The sequence below is a fragment of the Borostomias antarcticus genome, assembly GCF_949987555.1.
Source record: "Borostomias antarcticus genome assembly, chromosome: 9".
NCBI lineage: Eukaryota > Metazoa > Chordata > Actinopteri > Stomiiformes > Stomiidae > Borostomias > Borostomias antarcticus.
In genome coordinates, this window is record NC_140242.1 from 8,447,993 (window position 1) to 8,474,054 (window position 26,062).

General features: G+C 46.4%; 3 protein-coding genes across 3 annotated transcripts; 1 reads left to right on the top strand and 2 right to left on the bottom strand.

The window, feature by feature from the left end:
* Window positions 1-15: 15 nt before the first annotated feature.
* Window positions 16-3,018, bottom strand: pdss1 (prenyl (decaprenyl) diphosphate synthase, subunit 1). Its single transcript, XM_084443343.1, has 7 exons — window positions 2,902-3,018; window positions 2,707-2,818; window positions 2,265-2,374; window positions 2,071-2,151; window positions 1,678-1,791; window positions 1,250-1,330; window positions 16-805 (listed from the first exon to the last, which is right to left on the bottom strand). The coding sequence occupies exons 1-7, from the start codon at window positions 3,010-3,012 to the stop codon at window positions 665-667; spliced, it is 750 nt and encodes a 249-aa protein (XP_084299469.1). The 5' UTR covers window positions 3,013-3,018; the 3' UTR covers window positions 16-664.
* A 2,587-nt stretch (window positions 3,019-5,605) lies between these two features.
* LOC311313241 (protein adenylyltransferase SelO-like) lies at window positions 5,606-12,197 on the top strand. The gene is made up of 19 exons (XM_084443345.1): window positions 5,606-6,082; window positions 6,272-6,390; window positions 6,555-6,683; window positions 6,810-6,874; window positions 6,972-7,028; window positions 7,196-7,294; window positions 7,946-8,013; window positions 8,110-8,197; window positions 8,304-8,373; window positions 9,027-9,099; window positions 9,216-9,299; window positions 9,397-9,526; window positions 9,634-9,678; window positions 9,950-10,031; window positions 10,152-10,244; window positions 10,432-10,511; window positions 10,776-10,819; window positions 11,052-11,131; window positions 11,276-12,197. Exons 1-19 carry the CDS (start codon window positions 5,866-5,868, stop codon window positions 11,396-11,398), a joined length of 1,746 nt encoding a protein of 581 aa, XP_084299471.1. The 5' UTR covers window positions 5,606-5,865; the 3' UTR covers window positions 11,399-12,197.
* Window positions 12,198-12,753: 556 nt separating this feature from the next.
* On the bottom strand, window positions 12,754-25,975 carry apbb1ip (amyloid beta (A4) precursor protein-binding, family B, member 1 interacting protein; the record flags this gene model as incomplete). Its single annotated transcript, XM_084443334.1, has 13 exons — window positions 12,754-13,332; window positions 13,453-13,514; window positions 13,827-13,956; window positions 14,420-14,518; window positions 16,244-16,354; window positions 17,019-17,162; window positions 17,286-17,360; window positions 18,046-18,167; window positions 20,277-20,436; window positions 21,982-22,059; window positions 23,967-24,259; window positions 24,928-25,018; window positions 25,916-25,975. 13 exons carry the CDS (start codon window positions 25,973-25,975, stop codon window positions 12,754-12,756), a joined length of 2,004 nt encoding a protein of 667 aa, XP_084299460.1.
* Window positions 25,976-26,062: the final 87 nt, after the last annotated feature.

Consider the following 26,062-nt stretch of genomic DNA (forward strand, 5'->3'; position numbering starts at 1 on the left):
ACCTCAAACCTAGCATGTAATATAAACTCCCCTCAAATGAGAGAGAGCAGTTAGCTGGCTTGGGCTAGACAGCTGGCTGTGTTTACAGTACTGAAGATAGTGTAAATATGTGATTCTCAATTCTGCCCCCTGTGGAGCCCTTGTGAGCGCAGGCCAAACCTCACAGCAGTGCCATTTGAATGAATCAAAACAATTTTAAGAAGTTAAAACGTCAAATCTAACTGAACGTAGTGGGGTTCCTTTCACAGATGTGATGAGCGCGGCCCTCCCAAGGTTGTACTGAAGACCACCGGTGTGTACAAACGTGAGGACGAAAGAGGGAGGCGACCTGGGTACTTTGAAGCAAAGGGTCGAAATATTCCGCTCGAAGGAACCCTGCACTCGTAGTCGCGTTCAAATCTCACTGTTATCAAGTCCCATCTGGTCGAGACCGCTAGCGACACCGTGATGCAACAACGTTTACAAGCCGACACAAACGGGGGGGGTCCCTCGGAAACCCCGACCCCTTTAGGAACCAGCGTTTTAATGTAACAGACCCAACAACGCCACTACCTCTCCCTCTCCTCCTCAATCTGACACTCTCCGCGAGTGGCACCCCGCGAGGGGGGGGGCGGGGGTCCGTAGGTAGGTAGCTGCCTGAAGTGACGGCGGGGGGAGCGGAGGTTCACTTGTTGCGGGTGAGCACCAGCTGCGTGAGGCTGATGAGGGCGTCTCTCTCCGGGGAGGGCCTCAGCATGCTGACCTGGCGGATGGCCTCCTGACAGTAGCGCTGGGCCAGGTAGTTGGTCTGCTCCACGCCGTCGCTCTGGAGGGAGGGGAGACAAACGTGTGGTTGCTTTTAAGGGGTGCAGCTGCTTCTATAGATGGTGTGTGTGTGTGTGTGTCGCTGGCACACCAGCCTAGGGTAGTAGAGATTTCTCATAAATCTGCCGCTTGCTTCACCATCTGGGTGTGATTTTTGTGTGTGTGTGTGTGTCTCTATTGTTGTATTCTGTTTCTATTCTGTTGTTGTTCACAGGGAGTCTTTGTGACAGAGCACAACGCGGAGAACAGGATGGACAGTGGCTGTATGATGTCCACAACCACACCCACACACACACACACACACCCACACAGTGCAGATAGTGTTGGCTGTGCAGGGAGGCTGATAGGCCTTCATGACTGGCTGTTCAAACGCAGCGGGGGTTTGAAAGGTAATGCGCTGGCTCCGGCGCCATGCCCGTGCTTGAGACCGACGCCCACATCCTACCTGCAGGACGTACTCCCAGGCTCGGTCCACGTCTCCGCTGCTGCTGAACCTCCTCATGATCATGGCGTGGAGCTCTGGGAACTACAGCAGGGAGAGTGACAGAACTGTCAAACACACTACGCAATCTGGCAAGGGCAGATTCTATCTCCATTTCAGGCATATCTAAGAAATAAATTGGGAGGGGTTGCCAGACAGGGTCTTACACCAGGTGGCTGAAGGTTGATTCTGAATGAGATGGGGTTGTGAATTCTCAGCCCTTTGAAATAGTAGCGGTCGTCTTTGATCTTTTTCAGTTATATAGCATGTAGGCTATTACTCTTGGAACTAGTTCCTGGACATTATAGTAGTAAGATCACTCTCACACACACACACACATGAGCGTGCACACACACACACACACACACGCGCGCCCACAGGCGCACACGCACCTGTTGACAGGCGAAGAGGACTGGTCCGGTGGCCAGGCCCAGCTTGAGGTCGGTTGCCGAGGGCTTCCCTAGCTGGTTGGCGCACGACGTGAAGTCCAGCACGTCATCCACCAGCTGAAACGCGCAGAGGGAAATGAGTCATGTCGGGTTCTGGTAGGACAGCAGCGACGAGAAGCTGGTTTTAGAACGTCTGTCTCGTCGTGCGTCTTTCCGTAAGATCTGACATGTTTTGACGTACAGTTTAAGAACTTTTAACCGAATGGGCAATCGCAAAATTGAATTAAAACGGCTTAAAACCGTCTCGGCAGTTGTTATCGATCTGACAAATGTTATCGATTTTCTACATATCTAACTGCCTAGTATGTCTAAAAGCAAGACAGAATCACACGTTACCTGAAATGCTATGCCAACGTTCCTCCCATACTGAAAGGCTATTTCGTGTAGCTCAGGATCTGAGTTGACCAGAATGGATACCTTCGTGAACGAAAAAGAACAGCCGGTCAACACAAACCTCACAGCTGCTCTTCAGAAAGCCAGCCACTTTCTCAAGCGTTTGTATTGTCTGTCTGGAGACAGAACGTACATACTGCTTTACAACTGTTGGCGATGAGACTCGCCGTCTTCTTGAAGGTTTTCTCGAGGTAGTGCTTGAATCTCTCGTTCTCGTTCTCCTTGGAACCTATCTGCATGAATTCGCCTGGAACGACGTTGGTGATGGTTAATGATTATTAGTGCTACGTGAAGGACAACTTATCCCCCTAATAAGCTTCCTAGCTGGCCTACATGGTCTGTACCATGGTCTGTAATGATTACAGATTGGATGGTACATGTAGGTAGTAGCCCTGTAGTTAGATCATCAGGCCAGAAGCCATAGTGGTTTCCCACCAATAATTGTGTACTGTTGCAGGGCACCCAGCCCCAGCACTAGCTCATGACATCCAACTGCTCATGCTGGCTGCACCTGCACTCAAAAAGTCGTTTTCATAACAAGGGGCAATAAAAGTTGTATTGTAAAGAGAGTGTTATTACCTCGTACCAGGTCCTCTATGACCTGTGAGAGTACCGCTACCACAGTGTTGTTTCCTATGCGGGCCAGGGCCATGGATGCTACAGACAGGATGAAGTCTCCAGCTAATATAGCCTGGGTGAGAGGAAGCCCATATAAGTCCGGAACATCTCGAGACATCATCCAGACAGGGTTTCCAGAGGATGACGGCAGCGTACCTTTCTCTCCCCCCACACCTCGTTGATGGTGGTCTTCCCCCTGCGCTTGTCCGAGCCGTCGATGACGTCGTCGTGGACCAGGCTGGCCGTGTGGATCATCTCCGAGATCATCGCTATGGACCGCTGCCCGGGGAGAAGCTCTCTGCACACAGATGGGGGGGGGGGGGGGGACCGCTGCTGAGGATAATCAACATGCTAATGGACATCCTGACCCCCCCCCCCCCGACTAGCCTGACACTCAGACTGAATTGTAATTTCGTTTCACTTCATTATTCAATCTGAACAAGCTCCCACTGGAGCCGTTCTCCGAGATGGGCGTTGCTGAAGGAGTCCTCAGCCATTAGTTCATCCCCGGCCTAACCAATCACATTGCACAGTTTAATTCCGTCATCGCATTCAAAGCACGCTGATTGGCCTGGTTGGAATTCCAACGAGAAATCACTCTGGATAAGAACCTTTCCAGACCCTAAATCGCATTTTGATAATTCAGATTCAGGGTCTGGAGCCAGGCTACCATCTGTCACCCCCCCCCCAAACCAGCCACACCTACAATTCTTGATAAAGCCAGCGGAGTCATGTAATGAAAAATGTTATATAACTGTTGCAAAGCCACTGAATTCAAAGTCTGTCCCCGTTCCCTGCAATGATAAATGCATTTAACAGGAACAATTATGTATGTCTGTTGTGGTGTCTTGTGCACCTGATGGGTAGATAGTTGTTGCCTTGTATTGGTCTGGACATAACACCCACTGTGCTGTAATTGAATCAGTGAAAATCAGATGGACGTAGGCTACTGGGCCAACTAGACCCGAACTGACCGACTGTCTTACCCGTCTCTGTTGCTGTGGATATTGCAGGCCCTAGCCATGAGCACAACTATCAAGGGACGGAACGCCTTGCCCTTCCCGTCAAAGTAGTAGTCACACAGGGACTTCAGCTCTGCTCTGGACACAAACAGCTCCTGGGAGACACACACATTATTGGGGGTTGGCCTAAATTGCTACCATGTTACTGTTTTGTTCTAAACACACGCAAACATGTTAAAGGAGACGTTCTCCTGACAAAGTTCAGACGTTACCTTTTTGATGTCATCATACAAATGGTTCAAGTCTTTTTGGGCGAGTGTGAAAGGATCTTTTAGCTTGGCATCACTGTGTATCCGCCTGCCGCTGTGAAACTTTGGTGTGGGGTACAGCAACCTTGATTTGTGCCTACAGAGACCAGGAACGTATGCGTAAAATTTAAGAAAAGCATCAGCATATCAATCAATAGTAATACACACATACATAACCTTAGAAAACAAACTCACCCTGTCAAATCTGAGCTGCTGAGTGAGGTTGTGTGAATTGGCCTGGTTGAGGACAGACCCTATAAGAAACCGATGACAAGACACAAATTAACGGCAAGTTGACACTACAACACACAGACATGTCGGTAACCTTTCTGACAGGTAACTGATTAACGTGTCATGGCTTCTTCTCAGGACAGGTTCGGGTCATTAAATGACAGCCACAGTGTCTGGAGTAGCCTGCTGTATAATCAAATTGCCTACTTTTACTTGACCAAATAGTTCACTGGCCAATGAATACATGTATTTCACTATCTGAGCTAGCTAATAGGTTAGGCTGAATTGGTAGCTGGAGGCCTGGATTAAAGCCTTGACCTTTAAAGTCAGAATGCAGGTGATTACTTAACTCTCGTTCTCTTCGTGTCATGGCTACAGTAAAATGTAATTCATTTATAAAACAGTGGTTAAATGTGTAACTTCCCTTTAATCCAGTATAGAGCTAAGTAAAGAAAGTGTTCTTCACTCCTCACTGGCTCAGTAAGAGTAACAAGTAGCTCCAAGTTCATAACCAGAGCACTGCCAATGTACAGCTTGACCTTCCTAGTTTGACAGCACGCCCTACCGGTGCTGTCGAGGCACGCCCGCTCGATAACGTTACCTTGTTTCCCGACCCAGCCACGGAACTCGTCCCTCTGAGCAACGAAGCAGCACACGCAGCAGTCCTCCCGTTAAGATTGAATATCGTCTCTAGTAAACATGTGCTTGTACTCCATCTCCTACAGTGCCTCCAAGGAACCGCCATGTTCCACACGCATCCCTGGGATGGGATGGTTACGAAACTCGTATCCGGTAGCGTTCTTGCCAGGAATTTTAAAATAAAGGTCACGCAAAACAAATATATGTGTGAAAACATTTAAAAAGGATACTTTCCGTCCCAAATACGATTGAAAAACACACACAAACAATATTACTTAAAAGATTTAAGATAAAAAAAATATTACTACAGAAATAAATTACTTACATAATCAATAATCAATTAAAACTAAGACAATTGACATCATCAAATGAGGCTGGCTAAACTACAATGGTGCCACCTCAAATTAGAGTGAAATGGATTCAGGTCGTGAGAGGGAAAAAGGTATGTACAACATGTTCGTCTAAACTGTTCTAAACGGTGTTTCTCTTGCTTATATAACCGTCGAAATAACATGTTCTGACACATTTCAACCCATGCTCTTATTTTGAAAATAAATTGCGTCGTCTACCGCGTTCGGCGCCAAAACCGGATATGCCATTGAGGCTTATTGAGGGCAACTTCCGGTAGGTCCACGCAATGACCCAATCACAGGCTGATAGGAGGTTTTCAACTCAGTTAGCTAACTTGCGACAGTAATGCGAACTAGATATAACTTGAGGACTCTAACGAGAGGATTGTTACTGAACAGTGTTGAACGTTTCACGTTGGTGTTACTGACAGGCCAGTAACGTTAGCTAAATGGATTCTACTAGCTAGAAACAACAATATCTGTAATGTAATGCCATGCAAGAATCAATTTGGTCGTTAGCTCAGAGCTGATGTAACGTTAGTCATCGCTAGCTACCTCTCTGGAGCAGCTGTGATCTAGTTGACTGGCTGTCGGGTTTAGAATATAGGTTTAATTCAGATCCAGCCAACGATGAATAACCATTTTGTTTTGGTCTGTGTTCTCCTTGGTGTGGCTAACCTGCTCATGCCTGCAAGTCTTCTGGACTTCTGTGAGAGTAGGCAGGATTGCCACAGTCATCATGACATTGTCATGCAACTATTCCCTCATGAGTCCGGTTTGGACACGAGTGCGATGGACCATATTCATGCTTTTAGTCACTTCAAACTGTCATGTAAAAAGCTATTGGGTAAAATATCTTGGTATACGTTTCTGGTGACCATCATATAAAATGTGCCAATATAGTACTGTACATAATTTACAATGGTCATGATTTTAGTTTAATTAACTTTAGTTTAGTTTATTAAAGGATCCCCATCAGAAGCACACTAGTGTATTGATCTTCCTGGGGTCCTACCCCCTTTTACCCCCTCTGTAGAGGCCTTCCCACTTGATGAGGTCGACGGGAACTTTGTTCGCACAGTGAAAAACTGCCTTTTTTCAGAGTCCAACCCCACCCCACTTAAAGGTCCATTACAGCTTGCGGCAATTTCAAAGGTGTTTTTTAATTGCGATTATATTGGCATCCAGAGACGCATTGATTTGCCTTATTGATATGTTATACATAATAAATTAACTAGGCTTACCTCCTTGTACTAACACTCAAGGTAAAGCACAGTGAATGGATTAATGTACTCTTCGGCCTACTGGTTCTTCCCCAGGATGTAATCGAGAGTATCTTGGATTTGGACGTCTCTGTGACCCAGACCAACGACTTCTTGCAGTATTTCAGCGGTGGTAAATTGTTACCTGGATCTGTTCCTCTCGCTCACAGATACGGCGGTCACCAGGTGCCATATCTTAATCATGAGGCTACTCTTGCTACTCTTTAGGAAGACCAATTAAACATGTGCATGATGAATAGGCTAACCTGTGGTTCACTGCTTATGATACCCCTGCCTTTTTAACACCCATAGTTTGGCTACTGGTCAGGTCAGTTGGGAGATGGCCGAGCACATTTTCTTGGTGAATTTACCAACATGTAAGAAAAACACTGGTACACTGATATCAACCATTGTATTGAAACAATATTTTTGAGAAGTGATATAAAGTTGAGTTTGATGTATCTTTCCCATCAGAAAGAGAGAAAGGTGGGAACTCCAGCTGAAAGGCTCAGGGAAGACTCCATACTCAAGGTAAAAGTGTCACCTAGCACAACAGTGTCACTATGGATACACTAGGGGGACTAGGTACTAGGAGGACTAGGTACTAGGGGGATTAGGTATGCTAAGTCAAGTGTCTTTCTGCCACTCGTCTTTCCTGCAGTGTCTCATCATATAACGTGTGTGTGTGTGTGTTGCAGGTCAGGAGATGGCCGAGCTGTGGTCCGGTCGTCGGTCAGAGAGTTCCTGTGCAGTGAGGCCATGCACGCCCTGGGAGTGCCCACCAGCAGAGCTGCCAGGTTAACCAACACCAAGCCAAGATTTCTGCTCTTATCAACATACTGTACAAATGCAACAATCTGAAATAATACGAATCACCTATCGTAGGGTTTTAATCAATCAATCAAAGCTTTATTTGTATAGTGCATGTCATACCCAGAGGCAACACAATGCGCTTTACAGAGAACAAGGGAGGTGGGTATACGACCCACCCCTACATATTCCAGAGGGAAGCAAAAATAACTAATAATAAATAATCACAGATAAGTTCCCCTTCTATGTTAGTGTTGAACTAGGGATAGATAATAATCCATGTATAAGCAGAGAGATGAGAGCAGAAGGCTAATGGCTGATGTCAACAGGCAGAGACTAACTGAGGGGCCTCAACTGGGCCCTTGAGCCGTTTTAACATTCAGATCACTAGAGGGCGTCTATTACAGGCCTCAACATTATTGTGATTAACAACCAGCCCTGCAGTGTTGACAGCTTGTAAATTGGATATTATCCTTTGTCATCTGCCAGGGGTCGGTAAAAAAAAAAAAAAAAAGGTTCAGTTTTGGATCCCCTCAGGGTTTGAGGAATGGAGGAGTTGCGCTAGGCCTCGTCGTTTGTGAACAGAGGTCATTGAACTCATGCTTCGGTGTGGAATGTGTTGTTTTGGTCTCAAACAGCCTAATTGTAAGTGAGGAGCCAGTGTGGAGGGACCAGTTCTACAATGGGAATGTGAAGACGGAGAGAGGTGGGTGTCATCGTTCGGTAGCATCCACGTTTGAAGGGGTGTTTGCGGCGGGATGTTGCACGTTGGTGATGTGGCGTGTCTCTCCTCCATCCCCAGGGGCTGTTGTTCTTCGGCTAGCCAAGTCATGGTTCCGTTTCGGGTCATTGGAGGTTTTGGCCCACGCTGGCGAGCTGGGGCTTCTAAGGTTAGCCTCCCATGCTTGGCCAGTTTGTCTTGGCCAGATCTACTGCACGACATGCCCTGCGTCTCATCATTCTCTTAACATGGCTTTTAAACCTTCTCGCTTCCAGGAAATTACTGAACTTTGTGATAGAGGAACATTTCCCGTCCATTAATTCAGCTGATCCAGACAAGTACTTGGTGAGTGATGGAGAAATATACCGCTATAATCTGTCACTCAACCTCTGTTTAGATTCCAGGATGTGCAAGCGTTGTGTAAGGGATAGCGTATGTCCCGTCTAATTATCTCAAAAGAAGAGCCTGACTGTACGTTCAGGGTTTGTAACCCACTGAAGGGCTCTTCTTTTCCCATTATCACCGGCTGGCCATACGCCATTCCGCTTATCACACAGCTACTGACCAACAACATTAATACTATTAAGACTACACTTTTTATTTCGCCAGCAAAATGGTTCCGTGTGCCTGGGCAACGGACGTTTTCAAAGATTGAACATCGATTGAAGATTGAAACCGTTATTGTTTAGAATGTTCAAACTTTCAGACAACTTCCAACTGTCGCCCATGGACATATAATGTGTTGCCCTTAGCAGCGGTGAATATTGCTCTTTGCCGGTGAATTATCGAGAAATAATTCACCGGTAGAACGTGCGGTTATCCAATCAGGATCAAGTATTTCAGAGAACCGTATAATAATCTTATATATTGACTCTATAACACTATATATATATATATCCAGGGATCTGAACAGGCAAGTAATAAAGTGCTATCTAATTTCTTTCTGGCTCCAGATTTGTCTGCAGTATTTCTGACTATACTGTATTTAATGGTGTCAGGAGTTTTATTCCAGGGTGGTAAATGAAACAGCTCACCTGATCGCCCAGTGGATGTCTGTTGGCTTTGCCCATGGTTAGTAGCCTACCTACAGTACAAGTAATAAAACGTTACGCATTCAGCCATTTTGGTTCTGGGTAAGGGTGTTTACTGTTCATGGTCTTTCGTTGTCATTTTATCACCTTTGACAGGCGTGTGCAACACGGATAACTTCAGCCTCCTGTCCATCACCATCGACTACGGACCGTTTGGCTTCCTGGAGTCGTACGACCCAAGTAGGCCACGCCGCCGCCGCTCAACACCGCTGGGCGCGTTCGGTTAACGTTTGCGAACAACAAGGTGAACCCGAGCCTGTTCTCGTCTCCTGTGCAGATTTTGTTCCCAACACCTCCGATGACGGCGGGAGGTACAGCATCGGAGCCCAGGCCGACGTAGGCCTGTTCAACCTGGAGAAACTTCTAGAAGCTCTCGCCCCCGTGCTGACCCGGGCGCAGCTGCAGCGGTGAGTAGCAGCGGTCCGCCGCCGCCGCCTACGCGCGGTTTTCTCGGAGGAGGCGGAACGCGGTCGCTGTCGGCGTGCTGACGTCTCTTCTTCTCCTCTTGGTACAGGGCCAAGCGTGCGCTGGAAGACTACCCGGTCATCTACTACAGGAGGTCGTTTCCGTCCGACATCTTTCTCTGACAAGTCTGACTGCTGTGTCTATCCCTCTCTCTCTCTCTCTCTCTCTCTCTCCCTCTCTCTCTCTCTTTCTCTCTCTCTTTCTCTCTCTCTCCCTCCCTCTCTCTCTCTCTCTCTCTCTGCCTCTCTTTCGCTTGCCTTAGGCATCTATCACTTACTAACTTTATTTTTTATTTTTTATTTTTTTTATTTTTTTCAATTTACTAACTAAATATCCATGGGTGTATTACTGTCTTGTCATATCAGGTTTCATGAGTTGTTCAAGGCAAAGCTAGGCCTTCTTGGGGAGGAAGAGGACGATGGATATCTGATCAGTTTTCTGCTGAAGGCGAGCGGCGTCACTGATCTGAGTTGACCTGTTTATTTCCATCTCTAGTTTGTCTCTGTGGTTTATTTCAAGCAGCCGCTTGTGTCTCCCCTCCTCTTGTGATTGGCTGCGGCTCCCCAGGTGATGGAGGACACGCGCGCAGACTTCACAATGACGTTCAGGCAGCTCAGCGAGGCCTCGTCCCAGCAGCTGCACAGCAGGAACATCTCACAGGTTCACCAACATTCAAAAAACAACCTCTGGACAGCAGTAGTCTAACTGGCCGACTGTTAGAATAACCGTCAACATGACCTCGTTCTGCTCTAGGACTGGGCTTAGCAGCGTTGGTTATCTTCTTGCAGAATTGTCTTCTCTGTAAACAGCGTTCAGAATGGTGGGTCTTCTTCTGTTTTGGTGTTAGGCCATGTGGGCGCTGCAGGACTTGTCCTCCCACGACCGCTTCTCTGATTGGCTCAGCTCGTATCTGCGGAGGCTCAGCAGGTAACTAAGCGCACGGTCATTCGATCAATTCTTTTGACTCGGCTAAGGGTCGCTCACTAAGGGTCGCTCACTAAGGGTCGCTCACTAAGGGTCGCTCACTAAGGGACGCTCACTAAGGGTTGCTCACTAAGGGTTGCTCACTAAGGGTTGCTCACTAAGGGTCGCTCACTAAGGGTCGCTCACTTGCAAACATGACCCTCTGATGATGATGACTGCTTTGATGATGATGATTGGTTGATTGTTTGATTGTTTTCCTCCTATCAGACAGAAAGATGATTCTGATGAGGACCGTCAAAGCAGGATGAAAAGTAAGTCACGGCCACGGCACTGATATCAACAGGTACAAAGCTGCGTATTGAGATTGCTCATGATTCATCTCATTTATAAAAACGTGAATGATGGTGCAAATGACAAGAAGTGGCTTAGTTAACAGTCATTTGAACAAATGCTTAGTTGATGTTTTTCCTTGGTTGTAAGAGACTGTTATCTTCAGAAGTCAAGTACTGGAACTCATCTAAAGTGATGTTAATCATCCCTCAGGGGTGAACCCGAGATACGTGCTGAGAAACTGGATGGCAGAGTCTGCGATAAGGAAAGCTGAGATGAACGACTTCTCTGAGGTAACGTAATGATGTTGCATCATATATATCATGATTATAAATATGTATCCTCAAAGGAATAAAAAAGGAAAAATAAAAATAAGACTGCTCCTCATTCAAAGAGAGGCAAAGAGTTTGGGCTCCATGTCCATTTCTGACCACCAGGTGGAGCTGCTGCACCAGACCCTGGCGCATCCCTACCTCAGGCAGGAGACTGCAGAGGAGGCGGGCTATGCTGCGCGACCCCCGTGGTGGGCTCAGAGGTTAAAGGTCAGCTGCTCCTCCTGATTACCGACAGGCGGAGGGGCCCGGCGTGAACACAGCCGTCATGACGATGCTCCACGGGGCGTCACGAATCGCACCAGGTTCCAAGATGGCTAAGAGCTCTTATTTCCTTTACTTTCAAACCTTTATTTATACTCGTGAAGAACTGAGGTTTCCCACAGAGACACAAATCAACAAAACCAATGCAATGTACAATAATAATAATTAAAAACAGTTACAGGTTGAAATACTTAACCCTCCCTACTTGTGACACTATTGAGACGTGAGCTAGCACCCCAAGCAGAGATGGCTACCAGTGCCAGAGTTGAATGACTCGGTATGAAGATGAGAATGTCATTGACAGCACATGATGGGGTTTAAGATTTATTTACTAATCATTACTATCCAGAAGGGTGTTGGGATTGGGCAATCAAAGATGCAGCGGTTCACCAGGGTGTAACTGGTGTATTCTTTACAGTATTTACACAAAACCCTCCACCCAAAAACATAGAAATAGATACTGTACAAAATATCACGAGTACCCAGTTAAAAGGGAGTCGTCACCAGCAACAAACACTGTAACTTGGATGCGTTGTGTCGGTTGGAATCTGGTTAATGAAACCATATCTGCAAGTCTTGCATTAAAATCTGTCACGTTTCCATCAAAACTGCTACACTTGTATTGATATAATCCATTGATATAATCCGTTTGTTGACACCACTTGACAATGTAACAACACATGAAAATCTCTGTAAATGGTATACAAATCAACAAAAACAATTCAAGCACTCATCACACTCATGACTTAACAGTTAATTGTGTTATTTTATATTATACAGTATTTGCACTAAAATTGGGTTTGAAAATCTCTTTGCTTTGTCTGTCTGTTTGTGGCTCAGTTGCCAGTGTTTGAAAAGTACAGTCTCTCTCACTTGACTTGTGCAAGGCTCCGCCCTTGAGCGTGGCAGTGTCAAGCCATGATGTCATGGCACACGCCACTAAGGGTCAATGTCAATGTAATTGTATTCATATAACACCATTCATGCAAATTAATGTAGCACATAGTGCTTTACATAAAGAGATGGATAAAAACATGAATTGTCTAAACACAGAACAGATTTAAAAGAAAGAAGTAAAATAAAAAACGAAAAGATAGGGTGTCTCGTGGTTAGTCGGCAGGCTGGTGTCTTGCTTGATTCAGGTAAGAAGAGCTGTGTGCAACTATGAGAGGGTGACTGTGTGTGTATGAGAGGGTGACTGTGTGTGTATGAGAGGGTGACTGTGTGTGTATGAGAGGGTGACTGTGTGTGTATGAGAGGGTGAATATGTGTGTATGAGGGGTAGACTGTGTGTTTGCTGGTGGACTTGCTGCTCCGAGCTACTGGTCTCCGCGCTTCTTATTCATGGCTTTCATCAGTTCTGACATGAAGTCCCCTCCGCCCCCGGCGTCCATCTGAGGCGTAGTCCTCTTGGGAGGGGCGGGGGGCATTTTCCTCGCCCGGGGCGCGGTCGGCACCCTCGCTGGGGCGGCGGCGGCCACGGGGGGTGGGGGCGGAGGCGGGGGAGGAGGGGGCGCCCCACCGCCCGCCCCGAAAGCTGGTGGTGGCGGAGGCGGGGGTAAGAAGCCGGGGTCGGGCGGCGGAGGGGGCAGGTAGCAGTCGAACCCGGGGTCCGGCGGCGGCGGCGGTAGAGAGCCAAAGCCTGGGGCGAGAGGGGGAGGGGGAGGGGGGAGGAAGTCCGGAGGGGCCTCGGAAGTGTCGTCCTGGAGGACGGGAGGCGGGGGGAAGCTGTTAGGCTGGTGACGCGTGCTGCCCGACCCCGGAGGCCGCAGGGTTTTCTTGGCGGGCATCGGGGGGGTCGGCGGCGGCGGCGGCGGCATCATCACCGGGTCCGGAGGGGGCGGGGGGAGGTACTCGGTGGGAGGCGGGGGGGGCGGTAGAGGGGCCGCGTTGCCGACGGTCTGAAACAAAAAACACACAATTCATCCCTCAGGTCATTCGTGACGCTGACAACTGCAGGTCCAGCATGTTGGGACAGCGTTCACGCCGTTGGGACCGTTAGTGATTTGATATCGCACCTTGGCCAGAGGCTCTGCAGGGGGCTTGGGAGCATGTCCGTTGGCCTGAGATGAGACTTTGGCTGGGAGGAAGAATGGACAGAGAGAGGGAGAGAGAGAGGGAGAGAGAGAGAGAGGGAGAGAGAGAGAGAGAGAGAAAAAAGGGGAAACAGATTAAATGAAAGAGATATCTGTTTCAAATCACTGCCGGAGGAAACTAAAGGCTCAACTCTGCCGGTCCCGTCCGACTTCCTGCTGAGGGGGTCCGGCTTCAGGGGGGGTCACACGGCCTTGTTCGTTACCCTCTCAGAACATGCAGCCTCAGCATGAGCATGAGCCCTAAGGGTCAGGGGTCAGCCGGACGACGGATAATAAACGGGGTGGGTTGATCCTACCTCTGGTGGTGGGAGACGGCGTGGAGGGAGTGGACGAGGAGGACGGGGGAGTGAGGCGGTTCGTCCAAGCCGAGGGGCTCTCGGCTTTCTTCAACGACGTCTTGTAGTTCTCGTGCAAAGCCGCGCCGTACTGTAAAAAAACCACACACACAGAACCTGCTGTGAGGCCGCACGCCCCGCCCTGCTGAAGATGAGTCATGTACTGTTACGCTCCAGCCAGAGCCTTAAGGTCGGCTGACCAGCTGCTACTGGACATGCCCAAGACTAGGCTAAAGACCAGAGGTGACCGAGCCTTTGCGGTGGCTGCCCCTAGGCTCTGGAACAGCTTACCCCTCCACATCAGATCCACTCAATGTTTTTAAATCTTTATTGAAGACCCACTTTTTCTCCCTGGCCTTCAATTCTAGTTGAGCATGAGTCCCAGGCTAGTGTGTGTATTGTTTTATTACTGGGTATTGTTGTAGCGTGTATAGTTGTGTCTTTGTTGTCATTTATTTTTCACTTACCTGTACAGCACTTGTTTAGTCATTTTAAACGTGCTTTATAAATAAAGTTTGAGTTGAGTTATATTCAGTTCTTTGAGCTTACTGTACCTTGCCGATTCGTATGCCGGTCACCCACAGGGTCAAGGTCCGGGCGTCGTCACAGCAGAGGTATTTGATGTACTGCGAGTCCTTCTGGATCTGGGGGTGCTGAGGGGACATGGGTGGGTGTAAACCATACATTATCGGGACAGCCAAAACATTTGACGACCTTGTTTTCTCATCCTTGACGGTAGCCTGTTCTGATCTCAGAACAGTTGTGAGAGGTCGACCCGCGGCTGTTAAAGCCGCTCATTGTGGTGATGCTGGGCTGTAGGCTACTGATCAGTGAGATGTCTGATAATCATTCTGTTTTAATATGACTTCCAGACAACGTCGTATTCCAAGACACTTGAGACTCCTGCAATGCTTGTCGAATTATGTCAGCGTACTGTCATATGCATTATGGTAGGAGGGTAAATAGTGACTGTTTCCTCCTCTGGCTGTTATTCAAACACTCCAGTGTGGGCGAGATTAGCGTCCATCTGTCATGAGCACACTAACTGTCTGAGGGAGTCGATAATACCTTGTCGCCGCTTCTGGGATTCCACCAAATCACACTCCGTGGTCGGTATGATTCAATGTCTTCAATTATCCGCGAGAGAGGCTGCTAGTATCTGTCAATGCCACAAGGGGGCAGTATGTGTCCAGAATGTTTGATCTGTCCAGATCTAGAAGTACAAGCTACTGACTCTACCTTAGAGTGGGGAATACACAAGTGGTGGGCGGGGGGGGGGGTGGAGGACAGCTTTTTTGTTTGGTCATTAAAGACCAAACTTGGAATAGTGCACACCTATTCCAAAATAATCGCCCAGTGCTTTTTAGTCCAGGTCAACCGGTTAAATATGTGTCTCCAGTCTAAGTAGTAGAACCTCGTACCACACCATACATCCGTGGTCTTCATCATAGTTACGTTACTGCAGACCAAACCCCAGCCTCCATTTTACTTATTTCTAAGAGAGGCCTTATGATCATCACCATCAGCGGAACGCAATAAGAGACCTCGCTGGAACCTTGCCACGGGTTCCCAATGGTCAGCTCTGACTGAGTGAGGTCATCATCGCTCGCCCATGGCCAGGTCGCTCTCTAGCTCAGCTCCTCAGACTCTCTAGCCTTGAGGGTTCTCGTCTTTCAATGAAATGTAATTCTCTCTCCTTGCTTCTCTCAGCTCTTTTGGCTTTAGTCCTCAACACCAAGTATGATGGAGGCTAGCTGCTGATTCAAGTGTTTCCAAAATGAGAGAAGGAACAGAAAAAGCACTTTCAGATCCTTAAAAGACTGCATACCAACTTTCTTGTTTGATATCGGTCAGCATGTCTTGGTCTTAGAAGAAGTGAGGATTGTGGTCGTAGATTACAATAGAAAGTAGTAAATAAGGAATTTCCCAAGACATAAATAATGAAATGGGTTTCCCAAAGGGAAAAAAAATTATTGATTGTATCTGCTTTCTTTTTGTATGCCTATGGGACCATGTTCCCCATAGAGTACCATTCATGTTATTTTACACATTTTCTAAACAGAACTAGAGAAATGTGTTCAAATATGGTTTCGCTTCCTCAAATGAAATATCCATTTATATCATCCATCACAGACAAAGCAGGTGTGCAGTCAACCACAGCACGACACGGTCTGAGGTGACGTGAAATCAGATGGTTTCATACACTGATAGCCATTAGCTTTTATAAAGCTAACAGTACATCACTCCCCAGGACTTCTAAGTTTTTGTAGCATTGTAGAGTCTTGCCAATTAATTAAATCAGTGTCTATTCTCTTCCAAAGGAGTTTGCGGCTTTTGAGTTTTGAAAGGGAAACGGAATCGGCCTTCCGGTGGCTCACCTTGAGAACAAAGCAGAAGTCTGTGGGTGCCTTGTATTTGTTTTTGAAGTCTTTGCCGTAGTAGACGTTGACGTTGTCAAACTGGATGAAACACACCAGGTCACGGGACGTCTGTGGGGACAAAATATAATAATATACAGAAGCAATAGAAACTGAATTTGACCATTTTCTTTTTTCAATTTCTGACCTATTGTCAGATGATGTATTGCTCATGTAGGCTAATGAGTCAGTTGAAACAAGATCTAGCAGCTTCTGGAGTTGACTTAGCCCTTTAACCTACAGGCAAGTGAAACACTAGAGACCACATAATAGCACATCCGTGTTATGCACTAACTGACCAGAACAAATTCCTAGCATGTGTAAAAACTGATTCTGATTCGGATGTGTGTAAGAGTTTCCATAAAATTAAACATGCAAGTGAATAGGTAGCTACTAGGCAGTATGGTGCAAATACTCCAGTTGTATTTTTAGAGGTCTTGAAGGGAAAAGGGAGTTGACACAGCAAAGAAATCTTAGCATCAACACTAGTCTCTGAGCAAAAAAACGAACAAAACTCCAGCCTTAATATGGTGTCAGTTGACAGAGCAAATATTTGCATAAGTCTATTTCTGTATTCATACTTTTGATCACATAGCAACTGAGCGTATGGGAGTAGTTGGGGGAGGTCATTGTTGACACTAGACCAAAACTGTAAGGCATAGCAGCTTGTGGATGGTGCTTTTACTGTCTGGGATTGGCCAGAGGTGTTCTCTGTTGACCTTTGACCTTTGCTGACCTTGCTCTTCCCTTTGGGTACATAATAAATTCCAGAAGCCCTCAGCAGGAAGAGCCGCTGTTTCCAGGACTTCTTGCCGTCTTCTCTGAGGTAGAGCACACCCTCCAAGTCCGGCACGATGATGGAGCTACCGCAGAAGTTCTCCTATGAGGGGACCAAGTGAGTCACTGACAGGTCACATTGGAAACTGTCCCTCAACATGGAAGTCTTGTGTGTGTATGCGTGTGTGTGTGTGTGTGTGTGTGCGTGCGTGCTTGCGTGACTTACCTCCACAAGTAAATCCTTGTCTCGGTCTTTCATGTCTTTGAGAGCCTTCTGGTCTTTCTTCCATAGATAGAATTTCTGTAGTGAAAAAATGCCTTTTCATTGCATCATCAAGGTCAACATAAATGATGCCCCAGCCTCCAGTAATGATCCTGATGTGCCCGAATAACAATATTACACATTATTCATTTTAAAAGGGAAAACTTCCCATTACTGTGCAATGTCGCAGATATTAATATGAACATTATTTAGTCTTGTGTTTATTGCCAGGGCCGGGGGAACTTATGGAAGTAATTGTGAAAATACCTGCCAATTCTGAAGTATTTACAGACTTTAGGAGATATGGGACGAAGCCTCACAGTTTCCATACATTTTACAGAAACATTAGATAGCAGTCCCTCCTTCTACCCCAACATGTGAGGACTTAGATTATGGAGGGCTCTGCTATCTCAGTAAACCTAGCGGAATAGGCGTGTCTCTGAAGGCTGTGCTGTTTAATGTTTTACTGTGAGGACAGAAGAGGCTTCAGGCCTGCCTCTGAACTGGACAGACATCTAACGATTGAGAAAACACTGAATAGAACCAGAAGCAGCGAAGAGTTTACATAAAAGAAAATATTCACACATTGAGAGAGAGAGCGGCCAAACATCTGGGATGTCATGGCTTGACCACCACCAACACAGTTGAAATAAATGGACTTAACCAAGCGGCACTTTTCACAAGATGGAACTTCCAATTATTTTTTATTTGGGTCTTGTCTTACCTGGGGGTTCTTGAAAACTTCATATTTATCTAGCCTCTCTTTGAAAAGAACTTGATTCTCGCTGTCCCTTGTCCATGCAGACAGCGGTTCTACTATGTTCTCATGGTCTTCAAAACCCCGCTCTGCCAAGAGAAAGGAACTAATTTAGTCATAAGCTTGACTAATATATTACATCATACTGGATCACTCCTTGAACAACAATCCTTCTGGTCAGTCCAACAATTACACCTGGAGGCCCTGAGCCATGCTATATTGAAATATTCAATTTCAAGTTTACTTATTCTACATGAGAGTTATTGGATTATATGGTTCTGTAATTGTGAGTACACAATAATGTATTATCAGTATCCCACAGGGCTGTTATTTCAAAGGTAAACAGGTAGCCATGTGCAAGTTCAACATGTGGTCTCAACACTGCAACCCTCACATATCATCAAACACAACAGAGAAGTGCAGCACACCCTGTTCACTGTGTTCAGGTTCTGCACAGCGCTGCACTTTTCACAAACAACTCAGAGCCTTGGCAGATTGAAGTTTGAAGTTAACTTTAGCGCACAGGAACTTTTGAGCAATAGATTTTATCAGCATATAATAGTCCATTTAAAGCCCTAGGCTAAATAAAGCCTGTGTAAGAGGGGCAGTCGTTGTAATGGCCACGTCGCTGTTGAGGGCTGACGCGGATCGGAACAGAGTTTAAAAATGGCTCCAATAAAATGGAAATTTCTCATCTGCTAAGGAGTTTTCTTTGGCTAATTAAAACTGTAGATCACATTAAGAGCACTCCGCCTCGTTGCCCACCCACGAGCCGGTAGAGGTTGTTAATGTTGTGCGTCAGGCGCTGGGCTGGGCGATTCAGTCTACAGTAGTGTCACAGTCTCTCAATTACAGCTCTGATGAAGACACACGTAGGTATTAGGCAATTGCTTCCAGCAGGTCCTTTGTCTGTAGCCAGGCCTATTACACACCATTAAATGGCTGGTGTAACTTTGCTATTATAGGGAGCCATTATAAACTAAAGGCCCTTTGAACTATATTTACCAGTAACCACATGGCATGCTTCGGTGCTCTGGACAGTGTATGGAGAACATATGGATGGATGTCCTAGGGTGATACAGTAAGATGCAGTGTGTTACGATACGTGAGATTATGAAGCCTAACATGCCTTCCCATAATTCCACTGTGTAGAGCACATACATGTTTTTGTCAACTTTCAACTTCAGTGAAACTGAAGCACAGCCTATTACTGTATATAAAAAAATTCCCATTTACTAAGAGAATGGACCCAAGGACTTACATCAAGGTATATGATATATATATATATCATCAAGGTGACAGTAACAAATAAGGTACAGTAACAGCGCAGCTACTGTACCGTCTCCCCCAGTACGGAGGAGAACAGCGCAGTGCACCTGCGTAGCCGATGACGAGGCGTGTTATTTGGGAGCTGACGCAGCGGTCTCCTGTCTCATGCCGATAAGTCAGACAGACGCCTCACGCGGGAACGGGTGTCATGTGGGCGGAGACACAGCAGAATCTGCGCTGAGACATCACGTTCACTGGGTCTAAGAATAGATGCGTTGACCAATGAGAACGCTCCGTTTACTCGCATTCATAGAGAGACAAGAATATAAAAACATAATACATTTGCATTCATAGGAATTCAAAAATTAGCATAAAGTGAAGTTAACGATATTCAAGTTGCTGGGAGTTTAAAAAAATAAATACATTTAAGAGCAGAGGAAGGACAATGTTGATCAACAGGAAGATCTGAAGCCCAGCAGTGGAGGTAGAGTTACGACAGAGCGTTCGGACCATAAGAACGCCATTTCTGCACGACAGGGAAGATGACTGACAGTGTCCAAAAAGTGGCAAATTAAAGCCACCTGTGGTGTGTGCTTGTGCGTGCCTGAGAATGATGGAGGGTGCGGGGGAGGAGGGGGTTGGGGGGGGGGTTACATCAATGCCTCACTGTGAGCTTCCCGCAGCAAGGCTGTCATCGTGCCAATAAAAACACACTCCATCATCTCCACCTGAATGAAATCCCACCCGGCACCGGCCCGTGTGTGTGTGTGTCTGTACCTGTGTGTGTCTGTACCTGTGTGTGTGTGTGTGTGTGTGTGTATGTGTGTGTGTGTGTGTGTGTGTGTGTGTGTGTGTGTGTGTGTGTGTGTGTGTGTGTGTGTGTGTGTGTGTGTGTGTGTGTATTTCGACCGGAGACGCGGTACACCCACCAAGCTGCAGGTCTGGGTTGGTCTCAAACAGGCTCCAGTCTATGTTGCAGTCACAGTGGGTCTTCTCAAACAGGTTGTCCAGGACGTCTCTGACAGTCTGCCTCTCGTCCACCATCAGTGTCTTGGAGCTCCCATCATGCATCAGCACCTTCACCACCAGCTGATCAAATCAAAGCAAGGTTTAGTTATACACAATGAGCTCCACAGAAAAAAAGGATACATATTACAGTGATCTTTACACTAATGTTCCAGAGGGAAGCAAAAAACATTTGACCCATTGGAGACAATTTACTGTATGAGAACTGTAAAAAATCTTCCCTGTCCTCTCTCAAGGAGACGATTGAGCAAGCTCCTGGAAAATGTTGAGCACCGTACAAGCTATATCGTAGGAACATCATAGAAGCTAGACAACGTTATCGCATTGTTAAAATGCCGTAAATGTTAATTGGCATAAATGTACAATGGAATGTCAGTGATATATTAGTGCACACCGTCTCCTTGGCCCTGTAGACTAGCATGACACCATAACGAGACATGTCCAGTAGAAAGTCCAGACATGAGCTGTCCTGTCCAGACAGGTGGGGCTTGCACCGTGTCAATTACAACCCCCCTCCTTAAGCAATCATAGTTCCGTCATGACCACTTCTACCAGGATGTGTGTCATACGGCACGGTATTATTCTCATATGTGTTTCCACTAAGTTCCTGTGATCTTGGACCTGTAGGGACAGAGCAGGTGTGTCCAGGGGCCGGGGGGGACTTCATACCAAGTCATGAAACACATACTGTACTACCCTTCCATATCACAATACTGCGAGTGCTGGAACCGCCCGAGTTTCTGCATCTGGCCTCGGCTTCTTAAAGGGCCTCCCCCTTGTTCACAGCTCACAAGAAAAACAAACCTACAGCTTCTATTCTGTTCTGAGGAGGTTGTGGTCCAGGCTGCTCTCACTGTGGATCAGAAAGCTCTCACTGCGTGGCTCATCTAGCTGTGGACTTCCTGTCATCTGGTAAGAGATCCTGTCTTAGGAAACCGAGGAGCTTCACACACCGGGTGTAGGGGCTCGTAAAAATGTGTCTTTTCAAAGACGTTATCGTAAAGAGGATTTGATTTTAGGTCAGGTTTCATCCGTCTTCACCCTTTAAGGGAAAAGTGGATATCCGCCATATGGCGAGACGACATGTGCTTCTACAGATCCCATCTTCTCTTCTTGCAAGGTAGTCATCTTCAAAGGGTGGATGAAATGCGCTCACCCTTTGTGCGTGAAATGCGTTCTCTCTTTCTGCTGCTTGTATTTTTATCTGTACTTCCAGAATGAGGCCTCAGACCGTTGACAGCTGAACCACACACCACCCCACAGTGAGCCTGCATCTGTGAGAACCAACCCAAGACTGACACATCTACAACTTCCTGTGATACTTCTAGGCAGACATCCAGTACTGAGCATCCATGTTGCTTTTCTGGTTGGCGCATGGAGGCGTTTCTACAGTCCCAAAAGAATGAACTGGTCAGAAATATCTAATTGTGCACAGCGCAGGTCTTTTGTTTTTCTTCACGCCTCACAGCTCTAGGCCCAGTCAAAACAGTCGTGATTGCTGACCTCATGTCAGGTCATGGTAGCAGACTGAAACTGTGCCACAACCTGATGTGACGTGTGACAGTGAGTCAGCAGCACTTAGCCTCATACTCATATAGTATGGCTTACCTTTTTAACCTTGGCTTCCTTCAGCTTTTCCAGCGCAAGTTTGATTTTGTCTGCTTTGATCTGCGCCTCGATTTCCTCCTGAAGATGTTAATACATGAGAGAGAGAGAGATGTTTGAGTGAGAGTTTGTGTTATGTTGTACATTGTCTAAGTTTGAGATGAAAGGTAGGAGTCAGGCAGCCACAAACCCAAAACAACACACAAGCAGATTAAGAATGGATAGTATTATGGGATGCTGTACTGTAGGTGTACTGTATGTGTTTTCTTCTCCATGGTGATGGATACCGTACTCTGGTAGAAAGCATCCACAGTGTTTGTTTTTTTAATCTCGGGTCCACTGGGTCATAAGTATTGTGGAATTAATGATAAGCCCCTCAAACTTACTCTTTTGCTCCACCAAGTCTTCTATTGAACTATCCGTCTTCTATTGACTTGAGAGCTGCGGCCTCTGTGGACATTTTCAAGAAGCAGCTAAAGACGCTTCTTTTAAGACAGACTTGTCTAATCAATTTGATTGTATTTCTATGAACTAATGGTAAACTGATGCATTTTTATCCAAAGCGCTTTACAATGAAGGCCTTTCATTTAACCATTCACACACACATACACACAGCAATGGCGGTAGCTGCCATGCAAGGTGCTAGCCTGCTCATTGGGAGCAGTTTGGGGTTCAGTGTCTTGCCCAATGACACTTCGACATGTCGTCAGGAGGAGCCAGGATTCGAACTGCCGACCCTACGATCATTGGACGACCCGCTCTACCTCCTGAGCTGCAGCCACCCTAACTGACTGTAGTCCTGTTTCCTGTGTTTAATTTTATTGATTGTTTGTATGCATTTTAACCTGTGTGAAGCGCTTTGTGAGTCCTCTCTGTGAGAAGGGCTATACAAATAAAATGTACTTACTTACTTATTTATTGAACTACAAGTCTGCTATTGTTTATGTTGTGTGTTTGATCAGTTCAAGACAGGATCTCTGTTTTAACCTGCTATGTGAGCCTCTACAGTGGACGCCTCGGTGCCTGCATCCAGAAACAACCTTGCTTCAGGCTTACCTTGCTTCAAGACTTAACTTGCTTCCAGACTTAACTTGCTTCCAGACTTACCTTGCTTCCAGACTTACCTTGCTTCCAGACTTAACTTGCTTCCAGACTTACCTTACTTCCAGACTTAACTTGCTTCAGACTACCTTTCTTCCAGACTTAACTTGCTTCAGACTACCTTACTTCCAGACTTAACTTGCTTCAGCCTACCTTGCTTCAAGACTTAACTTGCTTCAGACTACCTTACTTCCAAACTTAACTTGCTTCAGCCTACCTTGCTTCAAGACTAAACTTGCTTCAGACTCCCTTACTTCCAAACTTAACTTGCTTCAGACTACCTTGCTTCAAGACTTAACTTGCTTCAGACTACCTTACTTCCAAACTTAACTTGCTTCAGACTACCTTGCTTCAAGACTTAACTTGCTTCAGACTACCTTGCTTCCAGACTAACCTTGCTTCAGACTACCTTACTTCCAGACTTAACTTGCTTCAGACTACCTTGCTTCAAGACTTACCTTGCTTCCAGACTTAAATTGCTTCAAGACTTAACTTGCTTCCAGACTTACCTTGCTTCAAGACTTAACTTGCTTCAGACTACCTTACTTCCAAACTTAACTTGCTTCAGCCTACCTTGCTTCAAGACTTAACTTGCTTCCAGACTTACCTTGCTTCAGACTACCTTACTTCCAGACTTAACTTGCTTCAGACTACCTTGCTTCAAGACTTACCTTGCTTCCAGACTACCTTGCTTCCAGACTACCTTGCTTCAAGACTTACCTTGCTTCAAGACTTAGCATGCTTCAGACTACCTTGCTTCCAGACTACCTTGCTTCAAGACTTCGCTGTAAGAGTGTTATGAAGGCAATACCATTCAAATAGTACTTGTTTTATCAAAAATCTCTTTGTTGCTTGGACTGCCAGCACTCGGCCTCCTGATGACTCACCATGGAGGGCTTACTGCCCTGTGGGGGCGGGGGTGGTGAGAGGGAGGAGGAGCTGGAGGAGGTGGAGGCTGGGGTGCTAGGCGTGCTGGAGCTGCTTTCTCGGGAGGTGGGGGGGTCCAGGGAGGGGACGGGGTAGGAGCTCAGACCCAGCGGGGCAGGGGGTAGACTCGACGGGGGCGGGCCGGACTCCTTGGCTAGCTCGGCCGCCAGCTTCTCCTCCGTGGCGCTGAGGTCGGCCACCAGGTCGGCCATTAGCTTGTCCAGGTCAGTGTCCGTCAGCTCGTTCAGGCCCTCTGTGATGAGGGGGGAGTGGCGAAACACAAAGTGAGCTTTAATAATAATAATAATAATAATAATAATAGAGGGGGAGTTGCGAAACACAAAGTGAGCTTTAATAATAATAATAATAATAATAATAGAGGGGGGAGTGGCGAAACACAAAGTGAGCTTTAATAATAATAATAATAATAATAAAAATAATAATAGAGGGGGGAGTGGCGAAACACAAAGTGAGCTTTAGTAATAATAATAATAATAACAATAATAATAAAGGACACTTTAACCTCAGCTATAAGCAGTCCTTGTTTTGCAGCCTTGGAAGCGGGGGAGGTGTGTGGGGGGGGGCGGTAACTGTGTATAATGGGCATGTAGACTGATCTATATCTTTGTCTGAAAGTAGAGTCTGACTCTGAACCGTAGCCATATATATTCCAGAGGTAAAAGGTTCTGAACTGTCTCCTTTTTTTCCGCCCACCTCTCTGCATCATTGGTTCTCCCTTCAATCTTAATCTACAGTAGCGTCATTTCCAGGGTAATTGATATCATACTTCCCCTGGCAAAGTGCTCCACTGGTGGAACCGTGGAATAGTCGTTGCATTAAAGTTAAAAGGGGACGACGTCGGCCTAGAGCGCATTTAGCACAGCACACTGCTCCGGTGTGAGGACGAGGGAGGCGGATTACCGTTCTGATCCATGAAGCCGATGGAGAAGTTGACTTCTTTGCTCGTGCTGCTGGTGGGGGATTCTGGGGGCACCGTTTCAACCCCCAGACTCTGTAGGGAGAGAGAGATATAGAGAGCGTTGAAAGAACGGACCTGCGTGATATTTTGCGGTTATGTGTAGGCTACGTTGAAAAAGAGAAGCCTACATCAGTGTAATGTAGGCCATTCAATAGGACGTATCCCCGGGCAATATCAAAGTTTTGATGGGGTGGAAAAACAACATGGCAGGATCAGAGGGTCTTCGCAGGGAGAATGTCTGCCTGGCTTAGCAGTCTGCCGTTTGACCTCCTTTGGAGGAGAGAGTAATTTATGGTTGTTGGACAGACCCACAGAGTGTTTCTCCTGCTGTTTTGGTGGTGCTTGCCGACGATGAGAGTCCCTGTGATCGATGGCGCTTTAAAGCGGCTGACACGTCTCTCAAAATAAGTTTCTTATTAAACCACCGCTCCGAGACTTTGGAGCAAATGGGCCACCAAGCGTTCTGACGTCTTAAATCTTCTTGTGTAGATTTAAAACTTAGCATTCTGTCCATGTTTTGTATGGGTGATATGCACGGCTCAAACATTCCTCAAAGCTAGAGATGTGTGGGCGTTACGAATGAGTCAGCAGCGTCTGTTTATTTTAAAAAAACAAAAAAACATTAAAGTCACCTTGAAGTGATTCATAGCCTACTTCTACCCTGCTGAGTGTAAGAAATCCATCTGTTAGCTTGAAACCCAATAACTGTGAGGGCTTAATGGTACATTTTATCTTGCGAGGCCCATTTGCTTGAATGTGACCATCCTGCCCCCAACATTTGTCACACTGGACCAATACTCAGTTTGAATACTGGCATCAGTTGTATTGTGTTACTCTCAATCTGTGTGATAACACTGTAACTATTACGTAACTACTATTCAACAACATGTAATTATTAATGATTTAATTGATTTGGCTGTATGGTCTCACCTGTGTGAGGAGATCCATCTCCCCCAGCAAGTCACTGAACATGGCGTCGATGTCATCCATCTAGTCAGGAGAGGGAAGGGAAGAGGGAGGTTCACATTCTGTACAGTAAATCTTAACCTGTTAAATAATGCTGCCTTCTATTGACAC

Excerpts from the sequence above, each read along its gene's own strand:
- pdss1 (XM_084443343.1), bottom strand. The coding sequence starts at position 3,012 with ATGATCTCGGAGATGATCCACACGGCCAGCCTGGTCCACGACGACGTC. Across the intron at positions 2,152-2,264 it reads TCGCCAACAGTTGTAAAGCA|GTATCCATTCTGGTCAACTC; the intron begins GTATGTACGTTC and ends TCGTTCACGAAG. Across the intron at positions 1,331-1,677 it reads TCCTCTTCGCCTGTCAACAG|TTCCCAGAGCTCCACGCCAT; the intron begins GTGCGTGTGCGC and ends TCCCTGCTGTAG.
- LOC311313241 (XM_084443345.1), top strand. The coding sequence starts at position 5,866 with ATGAATAACCATTTTGTTTTGGTCTGTGTTCTCCTTGGTGTGGCTAAC. Across the intron at positions 6,875-6,971 it reads CTTGGTGAATTTACCAACAT|AAAGAGAGAAAGGTGGGAAC; the intron begins GTAAGAAAAACA and ends CTTTCCCATCAG. Across the intron at positions 10,820-11,051 it reads CCGTCAAAGCAGGATGAAAA|GGGTGAACCCGAGATACGTG; the intron begins GTAAGTCACGGC and ends ATCATCCCTCAG.